Below are 17,894 nucleotides of genomic sequence, written 5' to 3'. Positions count from 1 at the left end.
AGGAAAACCCAGAGACTACCGAAGCCTCTTATCAGGATGCCAGTTCTATAGGTGAGCCCAATTTCCATATCAGATGTGATTTTGGAGGGCAGAAACGCGTTGTTTCTCCACAACTGGCAGAAAATTACTCAGGACTCCTTGGTTCTATAATCAATTAAGGGTTACAAGTTGGAATTTTACATTTCCCCAGTTCAGAAGGTTTTCCCTCCAGAGATGTATTTTTCCATAGGAGATCAGGATTTCACTTCCTCAGAGTTGTCAGACCTCCTTATCAAAGGAGCTATAGAGGAGTCTCTTCCTCACCCTCATTTTCCTATTGGAAAAGAAGGGTGGCGGATACAGATTGGTCCTAAATATGAAGGACTTCAACAGGTGGATCGTCTACCGCTATTGCAAGATGAAGGGCATCCACTTGTTAAGAGACATCCTACGAGAAGGGTACTCGATGGTCCGAATAGATTTGAAGGATCCTTACTTAACCATTCCTATTTTTCTGCCTCCTCGATGGCTTCTGCAATTTCTTTGGCAGGGATGATGCTTCGAGTACGAAGTCCTCCCTCCTGCCCTATCAGCGGCCCCTTGGTGTTTCACAACAGTGATGCAACTGATAGTGGAATCTCTTCAGGCCAGGGGCGGTCATCTGATAATTTATCTAGATGATACCATCATCATGACACAGTGCCCTCTACCGATTCTTACTCACCTGGAATGGAGAATGTATTGCCTCCAGGACTTGGGATTCATTGTGAACAGTCATAAGTCAATTCTGATTCCTTCTCAGTGGATGAAGTTTCTGGGGTTTCAGGTGGACTCCGTCCTGACCCAATTAATTCTTCCCCCTCTCAAGATCCGCAACATCAAGAAAGAACTGAGATCAATGTTCTGCAAACAGACTGTATTGTTGAGATGCATAGCTGTATGGTGGGCCTGCTGTCCTCCTCAATACAGGCTTTTTTTCCAGGTCCCCTTCATTATCAGGCTCTTCAACATCTAAAAATCTTGCATCTCCAAAAGGGCCTTAGTTACTCAGACCAAATTCTCCTGTCGTCAGAAGCGAGGACGGGGATACACTGGTGGTTGGAAAGTATGGATGCCTGGAATAGCAGAGTGATCTTTGGATCATCACTGAAAATTGTGATTGAGTCTGATGCCAGCTGTAGGTTTGGAGAGTTTGAAGCAGCCCGATATCCACAAGAGGCAATTTTTTTCACCGTCGAGACTTCCACGGTTGGAGACTACATCTGAAATTCTTCCACTTTCTCCAACACCACTGGGGTCCTTTCTCTATAGATCTCTTTGCCTCTCTGCTCAACTGACAGCTGAATCGTTTTTTCAGCTGGTATCCAGATCTGGAGGCAGTAACGACTGATGCCTTTTTTCAGGATTGGTCTCCATTCCAGAGTTATGCATTCCCTCCATTCATGATGATACCCAGGGTTTTGGCCCAGGTTCGTCTCCAGAGAGCAGAGCTGGTTCTGGTGACTTCTCTTTGGAGAGCACAGCCTTCATTTCCGGTTGTCCTGGAAACGAGTTGCTCCTTTCCGATCCTACTCCCATCTCAATGGAATCTACTTCTGGTTCCCATGGGCCTTCCTCATTCTCTTGTTCAGTTAGAAAGCCTCTCTCTAGTGGTGTGGAGATTTTCAGGGAGAGATGGAGTCTCCCAGGACTTTCGTGAGACTCTACTGACTTTATCTCTAAGGCCTGGCCCTCGGGTACTCACAAACGCTACACTTCAACTTGGAAACACTGGTGTAATTATTGCTGTGAACTGGGCGTTAATCCCTCTTTAGCAGATTGTAGTTTGATCTTGAATTTTTTGTCTTCTTGGGCTTCCTCTGGTATGACCTACAGGTCGGTGAATAATTACAGGTCTGCCATTTCTGCAGGTCATTTGCCTATTGACGGTAAGCCTGTGGATGAACTTGCCATTGTATGCAAACTTTTAAGAGGTATTCGCTTTAGAAATCCTCCACATCCGAAGTATTCTTCTCTATGGGACGTAAACATCATACTGCACTTTTTGGATTCTTGGCCTGAAAATCAGTATCTTTCTAGGAAGCAGCTGTCGGCTAAACGTACCATGCTCTTGTGGTTAGTTTCTTGTGAGTGTCAGACATATGGGTTTTTGATTTGGCAGGTGGAGTGTTTTCTCCTAAAGAACTGACTTTTTCCATTACATGTCGTGCCAAATGTAATTCTAGATCTATTTCATGCCCCTAGTTTTCCAGATAATTCAAAATGTTGCGTAGTGCCGTGTTTAAAGGCATACAAGGTGAGTAGTGCTGAATTTTGCACTAACATGGGCGGTCAATTATTGATCTGATAGCAAAAACCCTTCCGTACGGTTTCATTGGCTATTTTAGCTGGATGGATGCGATGGTTCCTGAAGAAAGCAGGTATTGATAATTTCAGATTTGGTGCTCAGTCTGCTAGGGGTGCCATGGCCTCTAAGTCTTTTTCTTTGGGTTCTCGTCTTTATGACATTTTAAAGGTGGTTGATTGGTCATCCGAGTCCACGTTTAAATCCTTTTATTATAAACCTATTGTGGATATTGCATCAGTGGTGGCGACTTAGTATAAAAAAACTTGCATAATCAGAGCCTCCGATCTTGATATAGAATAAAAACATTTCTAGCATTAGCATCAAGAATTGGTCAATTCTATTAAGGGCATGGAGGCGAGGATTATTCCACCCATCTATTTAAATTATTTGTTTATCTATTTAATCAATGCTATTGTTTTTTGTTTAAGATTGTGTCATATGTGCTGTATGCTCATTTTACTGTGGTTATATTTGAACATTGCTTTCCTTGTTTTCCCTCCCTGATGAATATATGTTGATACTCTGAAACTTTGACCAAACCAATGTTTACTGCTTTGATATTTTTTCTTTAGGAAATGATGATAACTGAATCAGGCACTCCTTCCTTGCTGGAATTCTGATAGGGTCTTCATTTGCTCCCAATCTCAAGTTCTCGGAGTTGGTCCAGTCCACTACTTCGTTCGGAGGTCATCAAGAGTCTTGTATCTGGTTCCATGCTGCACTCCCATTAGAGTTTCCGTTCTATTGGTTTGATCCTGTCTTTTCAGGGTTTGGAGACTGTTTAACTGTTTTTGGACTTGCTCAAAGAAAGAAGAGGCTTTATATCTCTTCCAGGTTATGTAGGGCTGGGGCTCATTAGTTGGTCATGTGATGTCTACCTGTTCCTGGGATATGTAGTGTTTTTAAACTTTGTTTTGATTGGCTGCTGTAAAATTAAAGCATAGAAAGAGAAACATAATCCCCACTTCTGTGTCCTTAATAGAATTTAAAAATTATTGACATGAAGGCTAGAACTTTTTTTATTCCCTTATGGCTGCTGGAGGTGACTCACCCGTAAGAAGAAAAGTACACAACCACTCTTCTGTAATATTTTTTGGTTCAAAATCCACATTTCCCTTGTATTCTCCTGAGTGTTTTGCTTTTTGGGAACCTGCATAGCTGCCTTGGCAGCCAGCCTCTCACTTCTGTTTCCTGTCCCTAACCCATGTTAACCCGTTTGCTATATTAAGTAGCATATTTGACTTTTTGTTTTTCAGCCCTAAGTGCACACAAACTATGCAGGATGCATAAAATGTGGGCCATAGCAACGCGTGCCACCATAGAAACACACCACCCCTATAGAATATCCAAGGATAAAAACCCAGCCAAAAGACGTGCTCCCAGTTGGTCGTGAAATAACCAAAATTAAGTGAAAAGAGACATGTGACGATGTGAGATTTGTAACCACATGTGTAGAAAAGGACCAAATGAGAAAATCCCCAAAAGCAGGTCAATCATAAATCACCCCTGCAACACGGGCCACACGGTAATCATGTACCTGAAAAAGTAGTTAGCTTAATACAATGCAGCTAGAGTAAAAAGGAAACAGTGAATCTAAACATAAATTGCGGAGGGAAAAAAAGTTAAGAATATTGTGAAACTTAGTAACCGTCTTATGGCCATGAACAGTAAAATTATAATGCGAAAACGGAATGCTAAAGAGACAAAATGTACAACATTACCGACAACGTAGTTTAAATCCTGAGTGCCTGATAAATCCACTCATGAAAGAAAAGGTAGTACACAGGGAAGGATTTGGCCATGATAAGCCTGCAAATAAAGTATTGCAAAATGTAATGTCATAAAACGAAGGAGTCAGGGATGGCATAGTAGTAGTACTTAGTGCTAGAAAACCGCCAAGTTATGGTTCTTGCCTAGTATGTAGAAGCAACACAAAGTCTCCAATTCAAGTGAGTGAGGGAGAACGCTGAAAGCGGAGTGTCAGTGGGCACCAAAGTCCCGCTGGAAAGTAAAGAAAGACTGGGAGTGCTGAAGCTAGCAAGGATATGGCAGCCACGCTGGAGGAGTAACGCAGAACCTCATTATTAAGCGAAAACGTATTCTGAGTTTGCAAATAAATTAAACTTACATAGATTGGAGGAGACATACTGTAATTAATTTCAAGTATGTATAGGGTAACGCCGCCTATGGCGTGTCTATAAGTAAACTTGCGGCACCTCCATCCGTCTAGAGAATGACAAAGGACCAGAAGATGCAGAGAAAAGCAAAGTTACAGCGGCCATGTTGGAAAAGTATCACAGAGCCCTGGTATAACAAAACATGGAGTAAGTAAAGAAAACCCGATAAAACAAACATTTGATGCTGATGTCCTCATATGCGTGTAGGTCAAATGGACAAAGTCAGGCAAAAATCGCAACTGGCACTCAACTCACTTTCTCAAAAAGATATTTGAAGAAGCACTAAGACAAAACATGTGGCTTAACCCCTTCGCTGTGTTAGCGAGTTCGACCTTAATAAGTCAACTTATAAGGGGACGTGAGTAGGCCGATTAACCTTTTGACTCATTTAAGATATTCTCGCCATAGCTCCAGTACATGAACAAATAATCAATTCACAATAATGAACAATCATTAGTAATCAATAACCCAAGTCAAAAAGGAAGATCATCCTGGAGTCATTCTGAAGTCATCTGATGACTTCAGCTGGGCTATTCCTGTAATTATCTGGGGAAGTCATCCCAAGCCATCCTGAAGTATGCCTATAGGGCGCAATATTTATATGAGATGACTCTAGAGTCATCACAGAAACTACTCGAGGATGGATTCCTGATTTACTACTGCAGGATGATTTCAGGATTAGGCTGGATTAGTTCAGGATGATGCGAGGAGTATTCCAGGATGGGGCTGTATTATTACAGAATGATGTTGGGATGACATAAAAATGAGGCTGCATTACTCAAAGATGGCACCAGGATAACTTTAGAATGAGAACATGTGATGACTTAATGATGGAGATGTATTACCCCAAGATAGCATTTGGCTGTATTACTCCATGATGATTTCAAGATGGGGATGTATTACTCTACAACAGTGGTTCTCAGCCTTTTGACTTCTGTGGACCCCTTTTTAATCATTACTGAAACTCTGAGAACCCACTGCATTATTGCTGGAATCTTGGGGGCCTTGATGAGTCATCACTGGAAACCAGGGTCCGCAGCTAAGCATTTACGATTTGAACAGCACAACAATGCACAGCAAATACAGAAACAGGCATTTATCAAACAAACAACCAAATGATAAAATGTTTTATTCATTCAAAAATCAACATTTTAATAGGAATGTTGGTGCTTTTCCAAATTAATTTAGGTCACTCGTCATCCATACGATACTATATTCTATTTGATGCACTTGCAATGCTCCCACAAATATATCGGAGGATTTACAGTTGTACATTTTGGTTCTTTATTTAAATACATTTTATTAGTCTGTTAATATTATTATTATTTTTAAGTATTGTGTTGTATTGTAATCGTATTTATATAGTGCTTACTTCCCCTGACGAGGCGTTGAAGCGCTCTTCAGTGAGTAGCGCACTACTCTGGAACCCAACAAGAATTAGTGATGGATTAGTATCGGGAAATAATGAGTACAGTTAGTTGCAGTCCCCCTGAGTAAGCCCTCCCCTCTCTCAACCACAGATTAAGAACCACTGCTCTAAGATGATCTTGAATAATAATGGGTAAACCTTGTCTGACATCCTGTGGAAGTTAAAAATTCCATATTTTTATTAATTTTGTCTGCATAGCGGATCATGGCTACAAAACAAATTCAAGTAACTGCTTCATGGGCTGCCCCCAAATAAAAAGAAAAGAGTGGATTTATAGTCTGAACACGAGAAAAACACATAAACTGCTCAATGGAAGCACGCACTGCCCATTGTAACTATAAATGGGTACCTTGCATCCCATTAGAAGGGTCTAACCCGGGAGAACTATCCTGATTGTCTGAAAGCAGAAATTCAGAATTAATGTAAGAAAAGGATGTGGTGTGTCTCTTCTGATTGACTTGTAGGAAGATATTCACCCTAGCACTGGCCTTGCTCACCAGTTACAGATTGTGATTGGCGGAATGGGAAGGTATTCCCTCAGCATTGCATGGATCACCATGGGATATTTTTTGCTGTTCACTATGTTATGTGTGCACAAAAAACAGAAGAAGAAACAGGAAAAGGCAACTTCGCTTGGAATTCAATTCAGATTACCACAGTAAATGTATCCAGCCTTACCCGTGAGGACTTCAAGATATGTTTAGGTTACTACGGGGCAATTTCACGATTACTACTATATGAGAGTTTTGTGATCAACTTAATTGCACAGGTGTGTTAAGCTATTACACAAATTGGAGAACCACTAATAATATTTCACTCCTTTTAATACCCGTCTCACCTCTATTATTTTATTTTGATCTTTGTCACTCTAATCAAGTAATTTTGTTAACTAAATATGTTCAACAGTCACTGTAAGTGTAGGGGTTAGCACCATTACTGCAGGAGTGGTGTTGAGGGAGAAATTGTGAATGCATGAGACTGCAAGTTGTGATGTGAAAAAAAAAGTTGTGAGTAGCTTGGTAATGGTATCTGAGGCAAATGCGGTTACGCAGAGCTATGGGTAAGATGTGACCGAGGTGGCTCATGTGAATGATTACATTGGTGAATGATAGCTGAGATGGGTGAATGGTGTGAGCAAGTTAGACATTGCTTGAGTGGATGTAGCTTATTGTTGCTGTGAGAAAAGCATGTGACTGTGGCTTGTGTTGATGGTGTGAAGACTGGTGTTTGTGATTAGTCGAGAATGAATGATGCATGTAGCTGAAGGCAAGTGGTTTTTCTGATGAGGGGGTAGCTAGTGAGCAGTAAAGTGACAGAGGGGGCTGGCTACTGGAGAAGTGTGTAGTGAAAGTGGTTTTGTCAAGCGATACGAACATCATAGTGTGGTGAGTGGTTAAGGTTAGTGGCGGAGATGAGATAGTTGTTGGGGTTGTTACTCTGTGTTTGGGTGATAGTCTAACTGATTGGTGCTGAAAGTGCTATTGAAGTGAATGGAGTGAGTGACTGGTGTAGGAAGTGGTGCCGGAAGCATGTGTCAGTGGGGTTCTGCAAGGATAAATGGTGTTAGGTGCAACATAATGTGTGTTGTGAGGGGTCAGTGAAAGGGTGACGGAGGAAGGTGCTTTTGCATCTTGTATGCGTTTAGTGTCTCAAACTTGTGTAAGTAGATGATGGGGAGTCAATGGTGTAAATCAGTGCTGTGAGTGCATTATCAGTTTTGCTGATGTTGCTGCGTAGTATTCAAAGTGATTGAATGGTGCTTTGTGAGGATGTTTTGGTGAGATGAGCAATTAGTGTTCTGAGACAGTTATACAAGTAGTGTTATAAGTGAGTGGAATGTGCTGTTAGCATATGGATGACTGAGCTTTGCTGCACATGGCTAAATTACATCAGGGGTGAATGCTTTGAACAGGTGGTTGTATGTAGAGTTAAATGGAGGGTTGTTGTAGAAGAATGATAAATGAATTTTTAAGAAATTAATTTTGCAAGAGGTGGGCGCCGATGGTAGCGTGGGAACACAATCTTGCCTAGTTGTGCTACATGAAGCAGAGTTGTGTTACTAGTGGTTCTGTGCGAAACGATGGCATGGCCAGTGAGTTCTAAACTGTATTGAGTGATGAATAGCAAACAAATGGTTTGGCTGTTGTAACAGGTAGATTATGAGTCTATGTAAGGAGGTATAACCAATTAAATGGTGACAGTGAGCAGTGTCAAGGGTGAACAAATATTGAGTTAGAGGTGTGCACAAGTGAAGCCTAATAGTTTCAGTGATGGTGAGTGAGGGATGATGTAAGCGGGTGACTTTAAGCAATTAATGTTTCAAGTGAATGTGGGTGAACAGGGGTGTTGTGTAAAATTGTGAGCATCTACTAACTGAACTGTGGATTGAGTAGGTTAAAAGGCTGTGGTTCATCACATGACATGGGAAGCACTGCATGGTTAGTTATAGCATTTTGAGTGTGTGGTGTGAGTGGTTGCTCTTCAGTCTGTGAGGGGTGTTGTAACTACTGGGAATGTGTGTGAATAAATTGGGTAGTGAGTGAGAGGCTGTGAATGATATCATACCGTTTCACACTCTTCCTGCAATGGGCGCTGATAATAATTTTGTGTTGTGAAAGTTGACTCATTATGAGTGAGAAATAAAATTGGCTGTGGAGTGTATGTAGTTGGTGTAAAAGATGTGCAAAAGATGCAGGGAGTAGGCTGGAAGAGAACCAGGGAGAGAAGAGTGTGGTAAGAGGATAGGGCTTGCTACGAAAGGACAATGCATTGCTTTGTGTAGGTATGAGTGATGGAGGTGTATAGAGCAAGGGGTATACACCAAAGATGTTGCAGGATTGATACACTGGTGATGCAATACCTTTTGGAAAACAAAAACAGTTTTTCATCACTAGACCGTATAGTGGTTGCATAGCCAATTTAAGGTAGACTTTAGAACAATTGATGGGGGGGTGGACACCACACGCCTCTGCAACAAATCACTACATTAACTACCTACGTGCATACTTGCAAACCCTAGAACATGGCTCAAACACATTGGCAAAACCAACAGCTCTTGCAAAGGCAAGACCTATTGTCTTTGCCAATGCTTGCTTAAAAAAGGCAGTCACAGACATGGTAGCCTCCTGACTGCAGTAGGCCACCATCCCAGTGATGGTCTCTAATCGGAGTAAGCCACAATTTGCAACCTCATGAATACTGAAGTAACAGATCAGATTGCGTCCCACTCTGAATCTACATTTTTAAACCCACTTATTTGTGCATAGATCAGTTCAAAAAATGATTTACTGGTCGCAAATATACTGGCTGAAATTTGCAACCAGTATTCAGCGAGCAGCAAATAGTACATGTGACAACTAATAATTTAAACGGTAGGCTACTGCTTTTCATTTTTCTCTATTGCTTTCAGATTTTACCGTTCCAAACTAAAGCTTTTCTTGAGAACAGCACAGGCCTTGCCAATTCTGAAATTCATGCACTGAAAACATTAAAAGCAAGGACCAGCAGAGTGGCACTTACTCTGAAAAGACACAGGACATCTCTTCTAGCAACCATATTACCTGTGCTCTCCTATGTCCAACAGACCCTGGTCTCTTCAGGCAAGATATTAGAATTTTGCAATGGAAAATATTTTGATTGAAGACAGAAACTCAACATAATTTCTACAAATAATAATGAGACCCACCAAAAGTTGTCATGATTTTACTGATTCCGTAGGCCATCCTGTCATCTACCCCTTTCATCCCTACATCAACTAAATCCCTGGCCATTTGCCAATTCCATTTACCCATTGCGTTGTCAGTTAGCGCTCTCTGTTGCCAATAATTCTGCCCAGTTCAATTCACTCGCTCCACTCCTACCTCAGCCTGTCCCCCCTTGGTAGCCAATCTCTTTTCCCTCCTGTCATGGCACCAGCCCTTCACCATCCTGTGATCCTATCTTGGCAGCAAAAAACACTACTCTTTTAAAAACCTCCTTGTCTCCTCCTGTTAGCCATCCCTTCTTGTACCCCTTCTCCTGTGTCACCAAACTCCCACCTTCACATGCCACAGCCTACTTAATTATTGACTTTATGCTAATCTTTGACAATGTATAGCGCTACGCTACCCTTTGGCTAGAAATATCATATACATACATGCCGTCACCTGTTTAGGCTATGGTATGACACCATTCATTCAGTACCAAAACCCTCCAATCTCATCCTCCTCCAAGACATTCATACCTGTCCTCTTCTGTCATAATCCCTTCATTCTATTGTTGTCACACTCATTATGCTTTCCCAACAGCTTTTTTTACTTCGGCCTGCCTGTGAAGGCTGCAAAAGAGTGGCACCATCGTGAGTGAGCAACTCTGAACTTTGTCCATAACACACAGTTTTGGGGGGTGACAGAAATACTGCCCAAAATGTAAAAACAAAGAAGAAAATAACATTCTCACAACTCGTGAACCATCATTGGACTATTTTATCATGCTGTATTATAACGTGAAGACACTTTCTCAACTAGAAAAGTAGGGAAGGATGGAGATGAATGAAGGAATCAGACAGGTGTAAACCATGAAAGATAATGACAAGAAGGTAGAAGTTTTGGCAAACTAAATAGGTATCACCTATATAAGAGCTTTGAGCTTTCACAATGTGTTTGCGCCATGTTGAACGCAAGTGTGACTACTGTTCAGCATGGTTTAAGGTTAGAGGTGTGGAATTTCAGAGTGGAGTGAGAGGGGAGTAAAGTGGCATAGAGGGGAGTAGAGTTAAGTGGTTCAGAGGTAGAGAGTGTTGTGGTTTGATTGAGGTAGTGGAGTGGACTGGATTGAAGTACAGTGGGGTGAATTGGAGTGGGTGGATTGGATTGAAATTGGGTGAGGTGGATTGGAATGGGCCAATTACATTGAATGGATTGAATTGAAGTGATAGTACTGGGGCAGCGGTGGATTGGGGTGGGGTGGACTGGTTTGATTTGGAGAGGGGTATATTGGACTGACTGCCGTGAGGTGGATTGGACTGACTGGCACAGGGTGGACTGGAGTGAAGTATGATGGATTCGATTGGATTTGACTTGTGTGGAGTGGACTGGACTTAGGTGGAATGGAGAGGGGCAAATCTGATTGCACTCTGATGGACCTACACACACACACAACACTTGCAAGACACCGAAAACATGGAGTCTTCACACGCATGCACAATCTGTGTAACAAAGGGCTGTAAACAAATGTGTAAAAACATGTTTGTAAACATGCAACCTCGTGGACACCATCATGCTATCCATACTGTAGGAGATGCCCTGCATCACACTAACGTGCACACACATTTTACACTTCTCTATTTTAGATGAATCCACAATCTTTACAAGTGTGCATTTTTAGTTACATTGTGTACTAGAATAGACATAATACCATGCACAAAGTCTAGAATACACATATGTTTTACGGTCTGGCCAGATTTGCAATTTAACTAACAGCCATTTTTGTTTTTAGCACATTCTGCCCAAATAGTGGACTTGTAGCGCTGCAGATAATTAGGAAGCAAACGCAGTGAATGGACTAGCTAGATCTTGACCATGTGCCTTACAGGTTGTGTCCAGGTACCAGAAGCAAGCCTTGGCCACTTTTGTAAACATAAAATCCTGCATTAACCCCAGTGAGATTTTCATACCTACCACTTACCTTTTGTAGAGACCAAAAATCCACTACAGTTTGCTGTGTTGCAAAGGGTACTCGCATACATCTCATTGTAAAATCAGTAGCGTTGTGTAAAAGATCACATTGGTGTGGAAGGCAGTCTGCTCAGAGCTTGTTTGCTCTTTATCCTTCTCCTGCAGGTAAAGTGTACAATTGCGACTCATAAATTGCGAGTCAGGGCGACTTGCAATTTATGAGTCGCAATTCAGGATGCAGGATGGTGTCCCTGACACCATCTGCGACTCGCAAGGGGGTCGCAAAGGCCCACCTCATTAATATTAATGAGGTGGGTAGCAATTTGCGACCCCCTTGTGACTCGCAGCACTCACAGGGATGGTGGCCTGATGGAGACAGCAGACCACCATGTTTGTGACAGCTTTTAAATAAAGCAGTTTTTTTTGTTTGTAATGCAGCCCGTTTTCCTTAAAGGAAAACGAGATGCATTACAAAATGAAAAAATGAAACGTTTCAGTTTCATTTTTTCAGAGCAGGCAGTGGTCCATAGGACCAATGTCTGCTCTGAAAAAATGTTTTTCAGGACATTCACAAAGGGGAAGGGGTCCCGTGGGGACCCCTTCCCTTTTGCTAATGGGTTACCACCAGTGTGACACTGGTGGTAACTGCGATTGCTCTGCGACCGCGTTCGCGGTCACAAAGCAATGCAGCATCGCGCTGCGACTCGCAAATAGGAAGGGGATCCCCCCTTCATATTTGCGACTCACAGTCCGGTTTTGCAAGTCGGTAACCAGGTTACTGACTCACAAAACGGGAACTGGGCATCGCGATGTGGGTTTTGCACGTCACAAACAGCGAAATTCGCTGTTTGCGACATTCAAAACCTTTGCTACATCTGGCCCTAACTCACTTAAAAGAATATAAATGAAGATAAAGTAAATTGCACAAGGGATTTTACCCCTCAAAGGTTGCAGTTACTTAATACACCAGTTACTACCAATTACTCCACGAGAAATTAGACCTGTAAGTAACATTCAACTACACACAAGTTTTACAAAAATACAGTTTGCGCCATTAAGTGTTGCATTTCATTTTCTGCGATCAAGTGGAGTACTTGAAAAAAGTCTCCTTTAGATGGCAATAAATCACCCTAACCTGAAAGCAATTATTACCGGACTGGTCCACCTGGCAGAAATGAGACTCGATCTCATCTGATCTTTGCGTGTTCATCTTTTAAAATATTTTCCCAACCACGCACTCAAAGTTCATCTGCTTGCAGAAAATGAAAAATACAAAAAATACCATACCCAAACGTTAAAAGCCCACAATGGCTCTCCCAACAACTAACTCTTGCAGCTTTCGCACCAGACAAAGGACTTGCAGAGGATGTAACTTCGGGCGGAACCGGAACCGCATGTGAGGCATGCTTGTCGACCAGCTCTCGTATTTGTAGCCGAAATAAGGCAAAAAAAGCGAAAACAAAGGTCATCCAGTGCAAATAAATGACAGTGGTAAAAGATTAAGTGTGATTTGGGCAGCAAATTAGGTGGTTGCTGGGAAGCACCTCCAACAGGGTTTCTTTACTAACACACATTGCATTCTGGGACATGTAGTTATGTATTTAAATTCATTCTCAACAGAAAAATCCATGTGAAAAAAGCAGAAGAAAAGCGCACAGTGAGATAATTGCCGCCTTGCCTGATAGGTTTTGAATCTACATAGCACATAGGGCTTAGTAGCTTTTCTACATATGCACATTTTTAAAATAGAAATAAAAGGCCTTTAACAACAATTGCATAGCACTTTGAAAAAGATGTCCGTAGCTCTGCCTTTAGCCACATCTGGTCAAAAACTCAATTCCTGGTACATTTGAAACAACCTTACAGCAAGCATAGTCCACCTGGGAGAGCAAAGTTCGCTTCACAGTGCACAAATTCCCAAGAGCACCCTGCAACCAGCTTTTTTAACCACATAAGCTCTGATAAGTGTGTTGAGGACATTGTGAATGCTGATTGGTCTGTACCATGAATTCACTTCACTGGAGGCCCTCTGCAGCTGCTCTGGCATGCTTCCAGTGCAACTCCATTGCTTTGTAATTCCTGGAGCTCTGCATATAATGCACCACATGCATCATTATTAATATTATGTATTGAACAAATTAACACTGTGTATTTGTTTTTACTCATTATTAATAAAAAGATTTAAAATAAAAAAAGTAAAAATCCTGATCATTGATCTAATCTACACACAGTCCTCGGGAGCACATTGTATGCTTATTTGCTTGTAACACCAAAACTTAGGGAAATGCAGTCCGAAGTTACTCATTTTGAAATCATCCAAAAGGTTCAACATTTCTAACAACAATAATAACTTAAGTAGTGGACATGCGCTAGAAGTAATCTGCAGTTGATCTTATCATTAAGAATAGTTTAATTTTATTGAAAATGGTGGTGCTACTGTAGCAATCAGATAATCATCCTCTGATCATCAGGAACAATCTCTTTTTGTGAAGTATCCAGGAAGTCATTTCTAAATCATCATCATGTCATCAGGAGCAATTCCACTCAGTAAAGTAATCAGATAGTCATTTTCAAGTCATCCACAAATCATCCGGCTCAAGTCTGATGACTTTAAGAGCTTGATGACGTCTGATGATGAGAAAATGACTTCTAATGTAGTTGGATGATCAACCAATGTCTCTGGGATGGCTTCTAAAGTAGCACATGATTGCCAACCCAATGCTCATATATTTACAGTGCCTAGCATCTCTAAATTGCTTATCTAAATAAGCCATGATCTGTAAAGAATCAGAGAGCAGACGTAACTTTAGAAAAACTTGCAGCAAAATCAAAACTCAAAAATAAACAACTCTTCTTTCAGTGGCTCAGTTTCAATCCAGGAACCCTTCTTCCTTGTCAAAATCAGTTAAAAGCTTGTCAAAATCAGGTTTCAAAACTCAAATCAGGTTATCAATGTATTTTCCGGTTACTTTTAACAGTCTCTTTCTAAAAAATGAATTCTCTCAGATTGTTTCAATAGTTCAGTTCATCAATCTTCTTCACGTCACCTCAAAATATTGACTTGGAAACTCCCTATCAAAACAAAAAGACATAGGCCCTCAATACAACCCTGGTGGTCGGTGTTAAAGCAGCGGTAATACCGCCAACAGGCCGGCGAAAAAAAAATGGAATCACGACCATGGCGGAAACCGCCAACATAGACAGCCACTTTAACACTCCGACCGCCACGGCGGTACAAACAAACAGTGCGGCGGTCACCGCCAACAGACAGGCGGAAGGCAATGTACCGGCCACACTATTATGAGAGGCCAATCTGCCACCTTTTCCGGGACGGAACCAACGTGAACAAAAACACGGCGGAAACAGGACTTGGAAGGGAAAACACTCACCACTCCACACCCCACGAGGAACCAGGAAGCCATGGAGCCAGAACTCCAAATACTCCCAGCGATGGTATCCCTGCTCCTCTATCAGGAGCTCCAAAGACGGCGGGAACGACCACGGTGAGTACTGCACCTAGAACGCAGGGGAGGGGGGAGGGAAAAGAGAGTGACACACACACACACACAACACCCCCACCCCCACCCCCACCCTCACCCACAACAACATACACACAAATACATGCTGCAGCATTACATTTACACCCCCCACCACCCTGGAAGAACACAAGGACAAAAGGAAATGAGTTGAACGATTGTAATAAATAAAAATCCATTAGTCAAAACAGTATATACAATTATGTACACCAACTACACAAGTGCGGATAGTGCACTAATTATTGTCTGTGGACCATTGGGCCCAAAATGCATGGGCGAGGCCCACACTCGATACCAGACTCCAAACGGGGAGAACACTGCAGGGGCATCAGATCGAAATGAAACAGGCACCTCAGGGGGAAGGGAAGTGGGGGCACTTCAGCCGATGAGTGCACAACGCCACAGCTCCACAAGGGAGCTCCATGCCCACAGCTGAATCCTAGGGAGTGCAAAGCCACAGTCTCTCAAGTCTCTCCAGTGTGTGGTTTGCCCACTGCTTTATCCTGGGGAGTGCAAAGCCACAGTCTCTCAAGTCTCTCCAGTGGGTGGGTTGCCCACTGCTTTATCAAGGGGAGTGCAAAGCCACAGTCTCTCAAGTCTTTACAGTGGGTGGTTTGCCCACTGCTGCATCCTGGGGAGTGCAAAGCCACAGTCTCTCAGGTCTCTCCACTGGGTGGTTTGCCCACTGCTTGGTCCTGGGGAGTGCAAAGCCACAGTCTCTCAAGTCTTTACAGTGGGTGGTTTGCCCACTGACCTATCCTGGGGAGTGCAAAGCCACAGTCTCTCAGGTGGATGCCTTTCTCCACTGGTTCTGGAGGGGGCATTGTGCCCAGAGTTCTTCATCCTGCTAAGAACAGAGGAAGTGGATGTGATACTCCACTGGTTCTAGAGGGGGCTTTGTGCCCAGAGTGCTTCATCCTGCCAAGGACTGAGGTAGTGGATGCCTTTCTCCACTGGTTCTGGAGGGGGCTTTGTGCTCAGAGTGCTTCATCCTGCCAAGGTCTGAGGTAGAGGATGTCTTTCTACACTGGTTCTGGAGGAGGCATTGTGCCCAGAGTGCTTCATCCTGCCAAGGACAGAGGTAGTGGATGCCTTTCTCCACTGGTTCTGGAGGGGGCTTTGTGCCCAGAGAGCTTCATTCTGCTAAGGACAGAGGTAGTGGATGCCTTTCTCCACTGGTTCTGGAGGGGGCTTTCTGCCCAGAGTGCTTCATCCTGCCAAGGACTGAGGTAGTGGATGCCTTTCTCCACTGGTTCTGGAGGGGGCTTTGTGCCCAGAGTGCTTGATCCTGTCAAGGACTGAGGTAGTGGATGCCTTTCTCCACTGGTTCTGGAGGGGGCTTTGTGCCCAAAGTGCTTCATCCTGTTAAGGACAGAGGTACTGGACGCCTTTCTCCACAGAAAGTCGTGCATCATGGAAGCTGCCCAGGAGCTGACCACCAGCCTCGGACGACTGACCACTGGGGATGGCAGCCACGTCAGCGGTGGTGCCACAGGCTCAGGATGTTGCGGGCCACTGGCAGTGCTTGCGGCAGGGTCATTTGCGGCGGTGCTGCCGGCGGGCTCTGTGGCATCGGTGCTGGCAGTGGGCTCTGTGGCATCGGTGCTGGCGGCGGGCTCTGTGGTGGGGATGCTGGTGGCGGGCTCAGTGACTGCAGTGCTGACGGCAGGCTCTGTGGTGGCGGTGCTGGTGGCGGGCTCAGTGACTGCGGTGCTGGCGGCGGGCTCTGTGGCGTCGGTGCTGGTGGCGGGTTCAGTGACTGCGGTGCTGGCAGCAGGCTCTGTGGCGGCGGTGCTGGTGGCAGGCTCAGTGACTGCTGTGCTGGTGGCGGGCTCAGTGACTGCGGTGCTGGTGACGGCCTCAGTGACAGCGGTGCAGGTGGCGGTGCAGGTGGTGGTGCAGGTTGCGGTCTTCTCTGCCGTACAGGTTGGCGTCGGCGTGGACTGAAGGTGTGACACTGGTTCAATTGTCTGTGTCACCATGCCCTCTCCTGACCTGCCCTTTATTTTCTGGGCCTTTCCCACCTTGGATGGTGGCGTAGCTATCTTGCCACCATCCCCTTCCGTTTTCCCTGAGCCCTTGGTGGCAGCTGTTTTCTGCTTCTCCCTCCGGGATGTGGGCAACCTTTTGACTTAGGCAGGTGGCGGAATGTCCTTTCCCTCGCTCCCTGGCACACTGGCAGCCCTGTTAGTTGGCGCACTCCAATAGCCCGCAGTTGCCTGCACCACTGTGCCTGGTGATGTAGTGGCTGAGGTGCTGGGTTGGGACCTGGAAAGCTTGGCCCTAGGGGAAGAAAGGGGGGGAGGTGTAGGGAAGAGGTCAATATTAGCCAGGAAAAGTTTTTTAGATGCACTGAGACGGGTAGATGGAGGGGGCTTGGGAGTGGAGGAAGAGGTAGTGGTTGTAGGAGGTGTACGTCTGCTGGATTTGGGTGAAGGTGCATGGGCTGGAGGCTGTTGTGAGGTGGATGGCTGTTGGGTGGGTGTGTGCCTGCGTTTGTGTACTTTGGGAGGAGGGCTCACTGACACACTGGTAGAGGACACAGGGGATGTGTGAATGGTAGTGGGGCTGGTGAGTGCACGTGAGCGGTGTGTGGTGATGGGCGTGCTGTGATGGAGGTAGTGGCTGAAGATGTAGTGCATGCAGGTGTGAGTGGAGACTAGACAGGGAGGGAGGAGGATGACGTGGAGGAGGGGGAGACAGTGGAGGCAGTGGATGTTGGTATGTGTGCATGGGTATGAGGCTTGTGTGAGTGCCTGTGGGATGTGTGGT

At 44.1% G+C, this 17,894-nt stretch overlaps 1 protein-coding gene across 1 annotated transcript in view; it reads right to left on the bottom strand.

Moving 5' to 3' along the window:
• R3HCC1 (R3H domain and coiled-coil containing 1) overlaps positions 1 to 17,894 on the bottom strand; it is a 287,331-nt gene that overhangs the window by 242,447 nt on the left and 26,990 nt on the right. Inside the window, exon 2 of the mRNA XM_069212662.1 lies at positions 11,597 to 11,619. Coding sequence (XP_069068763.1) covers positions 11,597 to 11,619 — 23 coding nt within the window. The remainder of the gene's footprint in view (positions 1 to 11,596; positions 11,620 to 17,894) is intronic.

This window comes from Pleurodeles waltl, chromosome 11, assembly GCF_031143425.1.
Source record: "Pleurodeles waltl isolate 20211129_DDA chromosome 11, aPleWal1.hap1.20221129, whole genome shotgun sequence".
NCBI classification, from domain to species: Eukaryota; Metazoa; Chordata; class Amphibia; order Caudata; family Salamandridae; genus Pleurodeles; species Pleurodeles waltl.
This window is presented reverse-complemented; position numbering and strand designations above follow the sequence as displayed.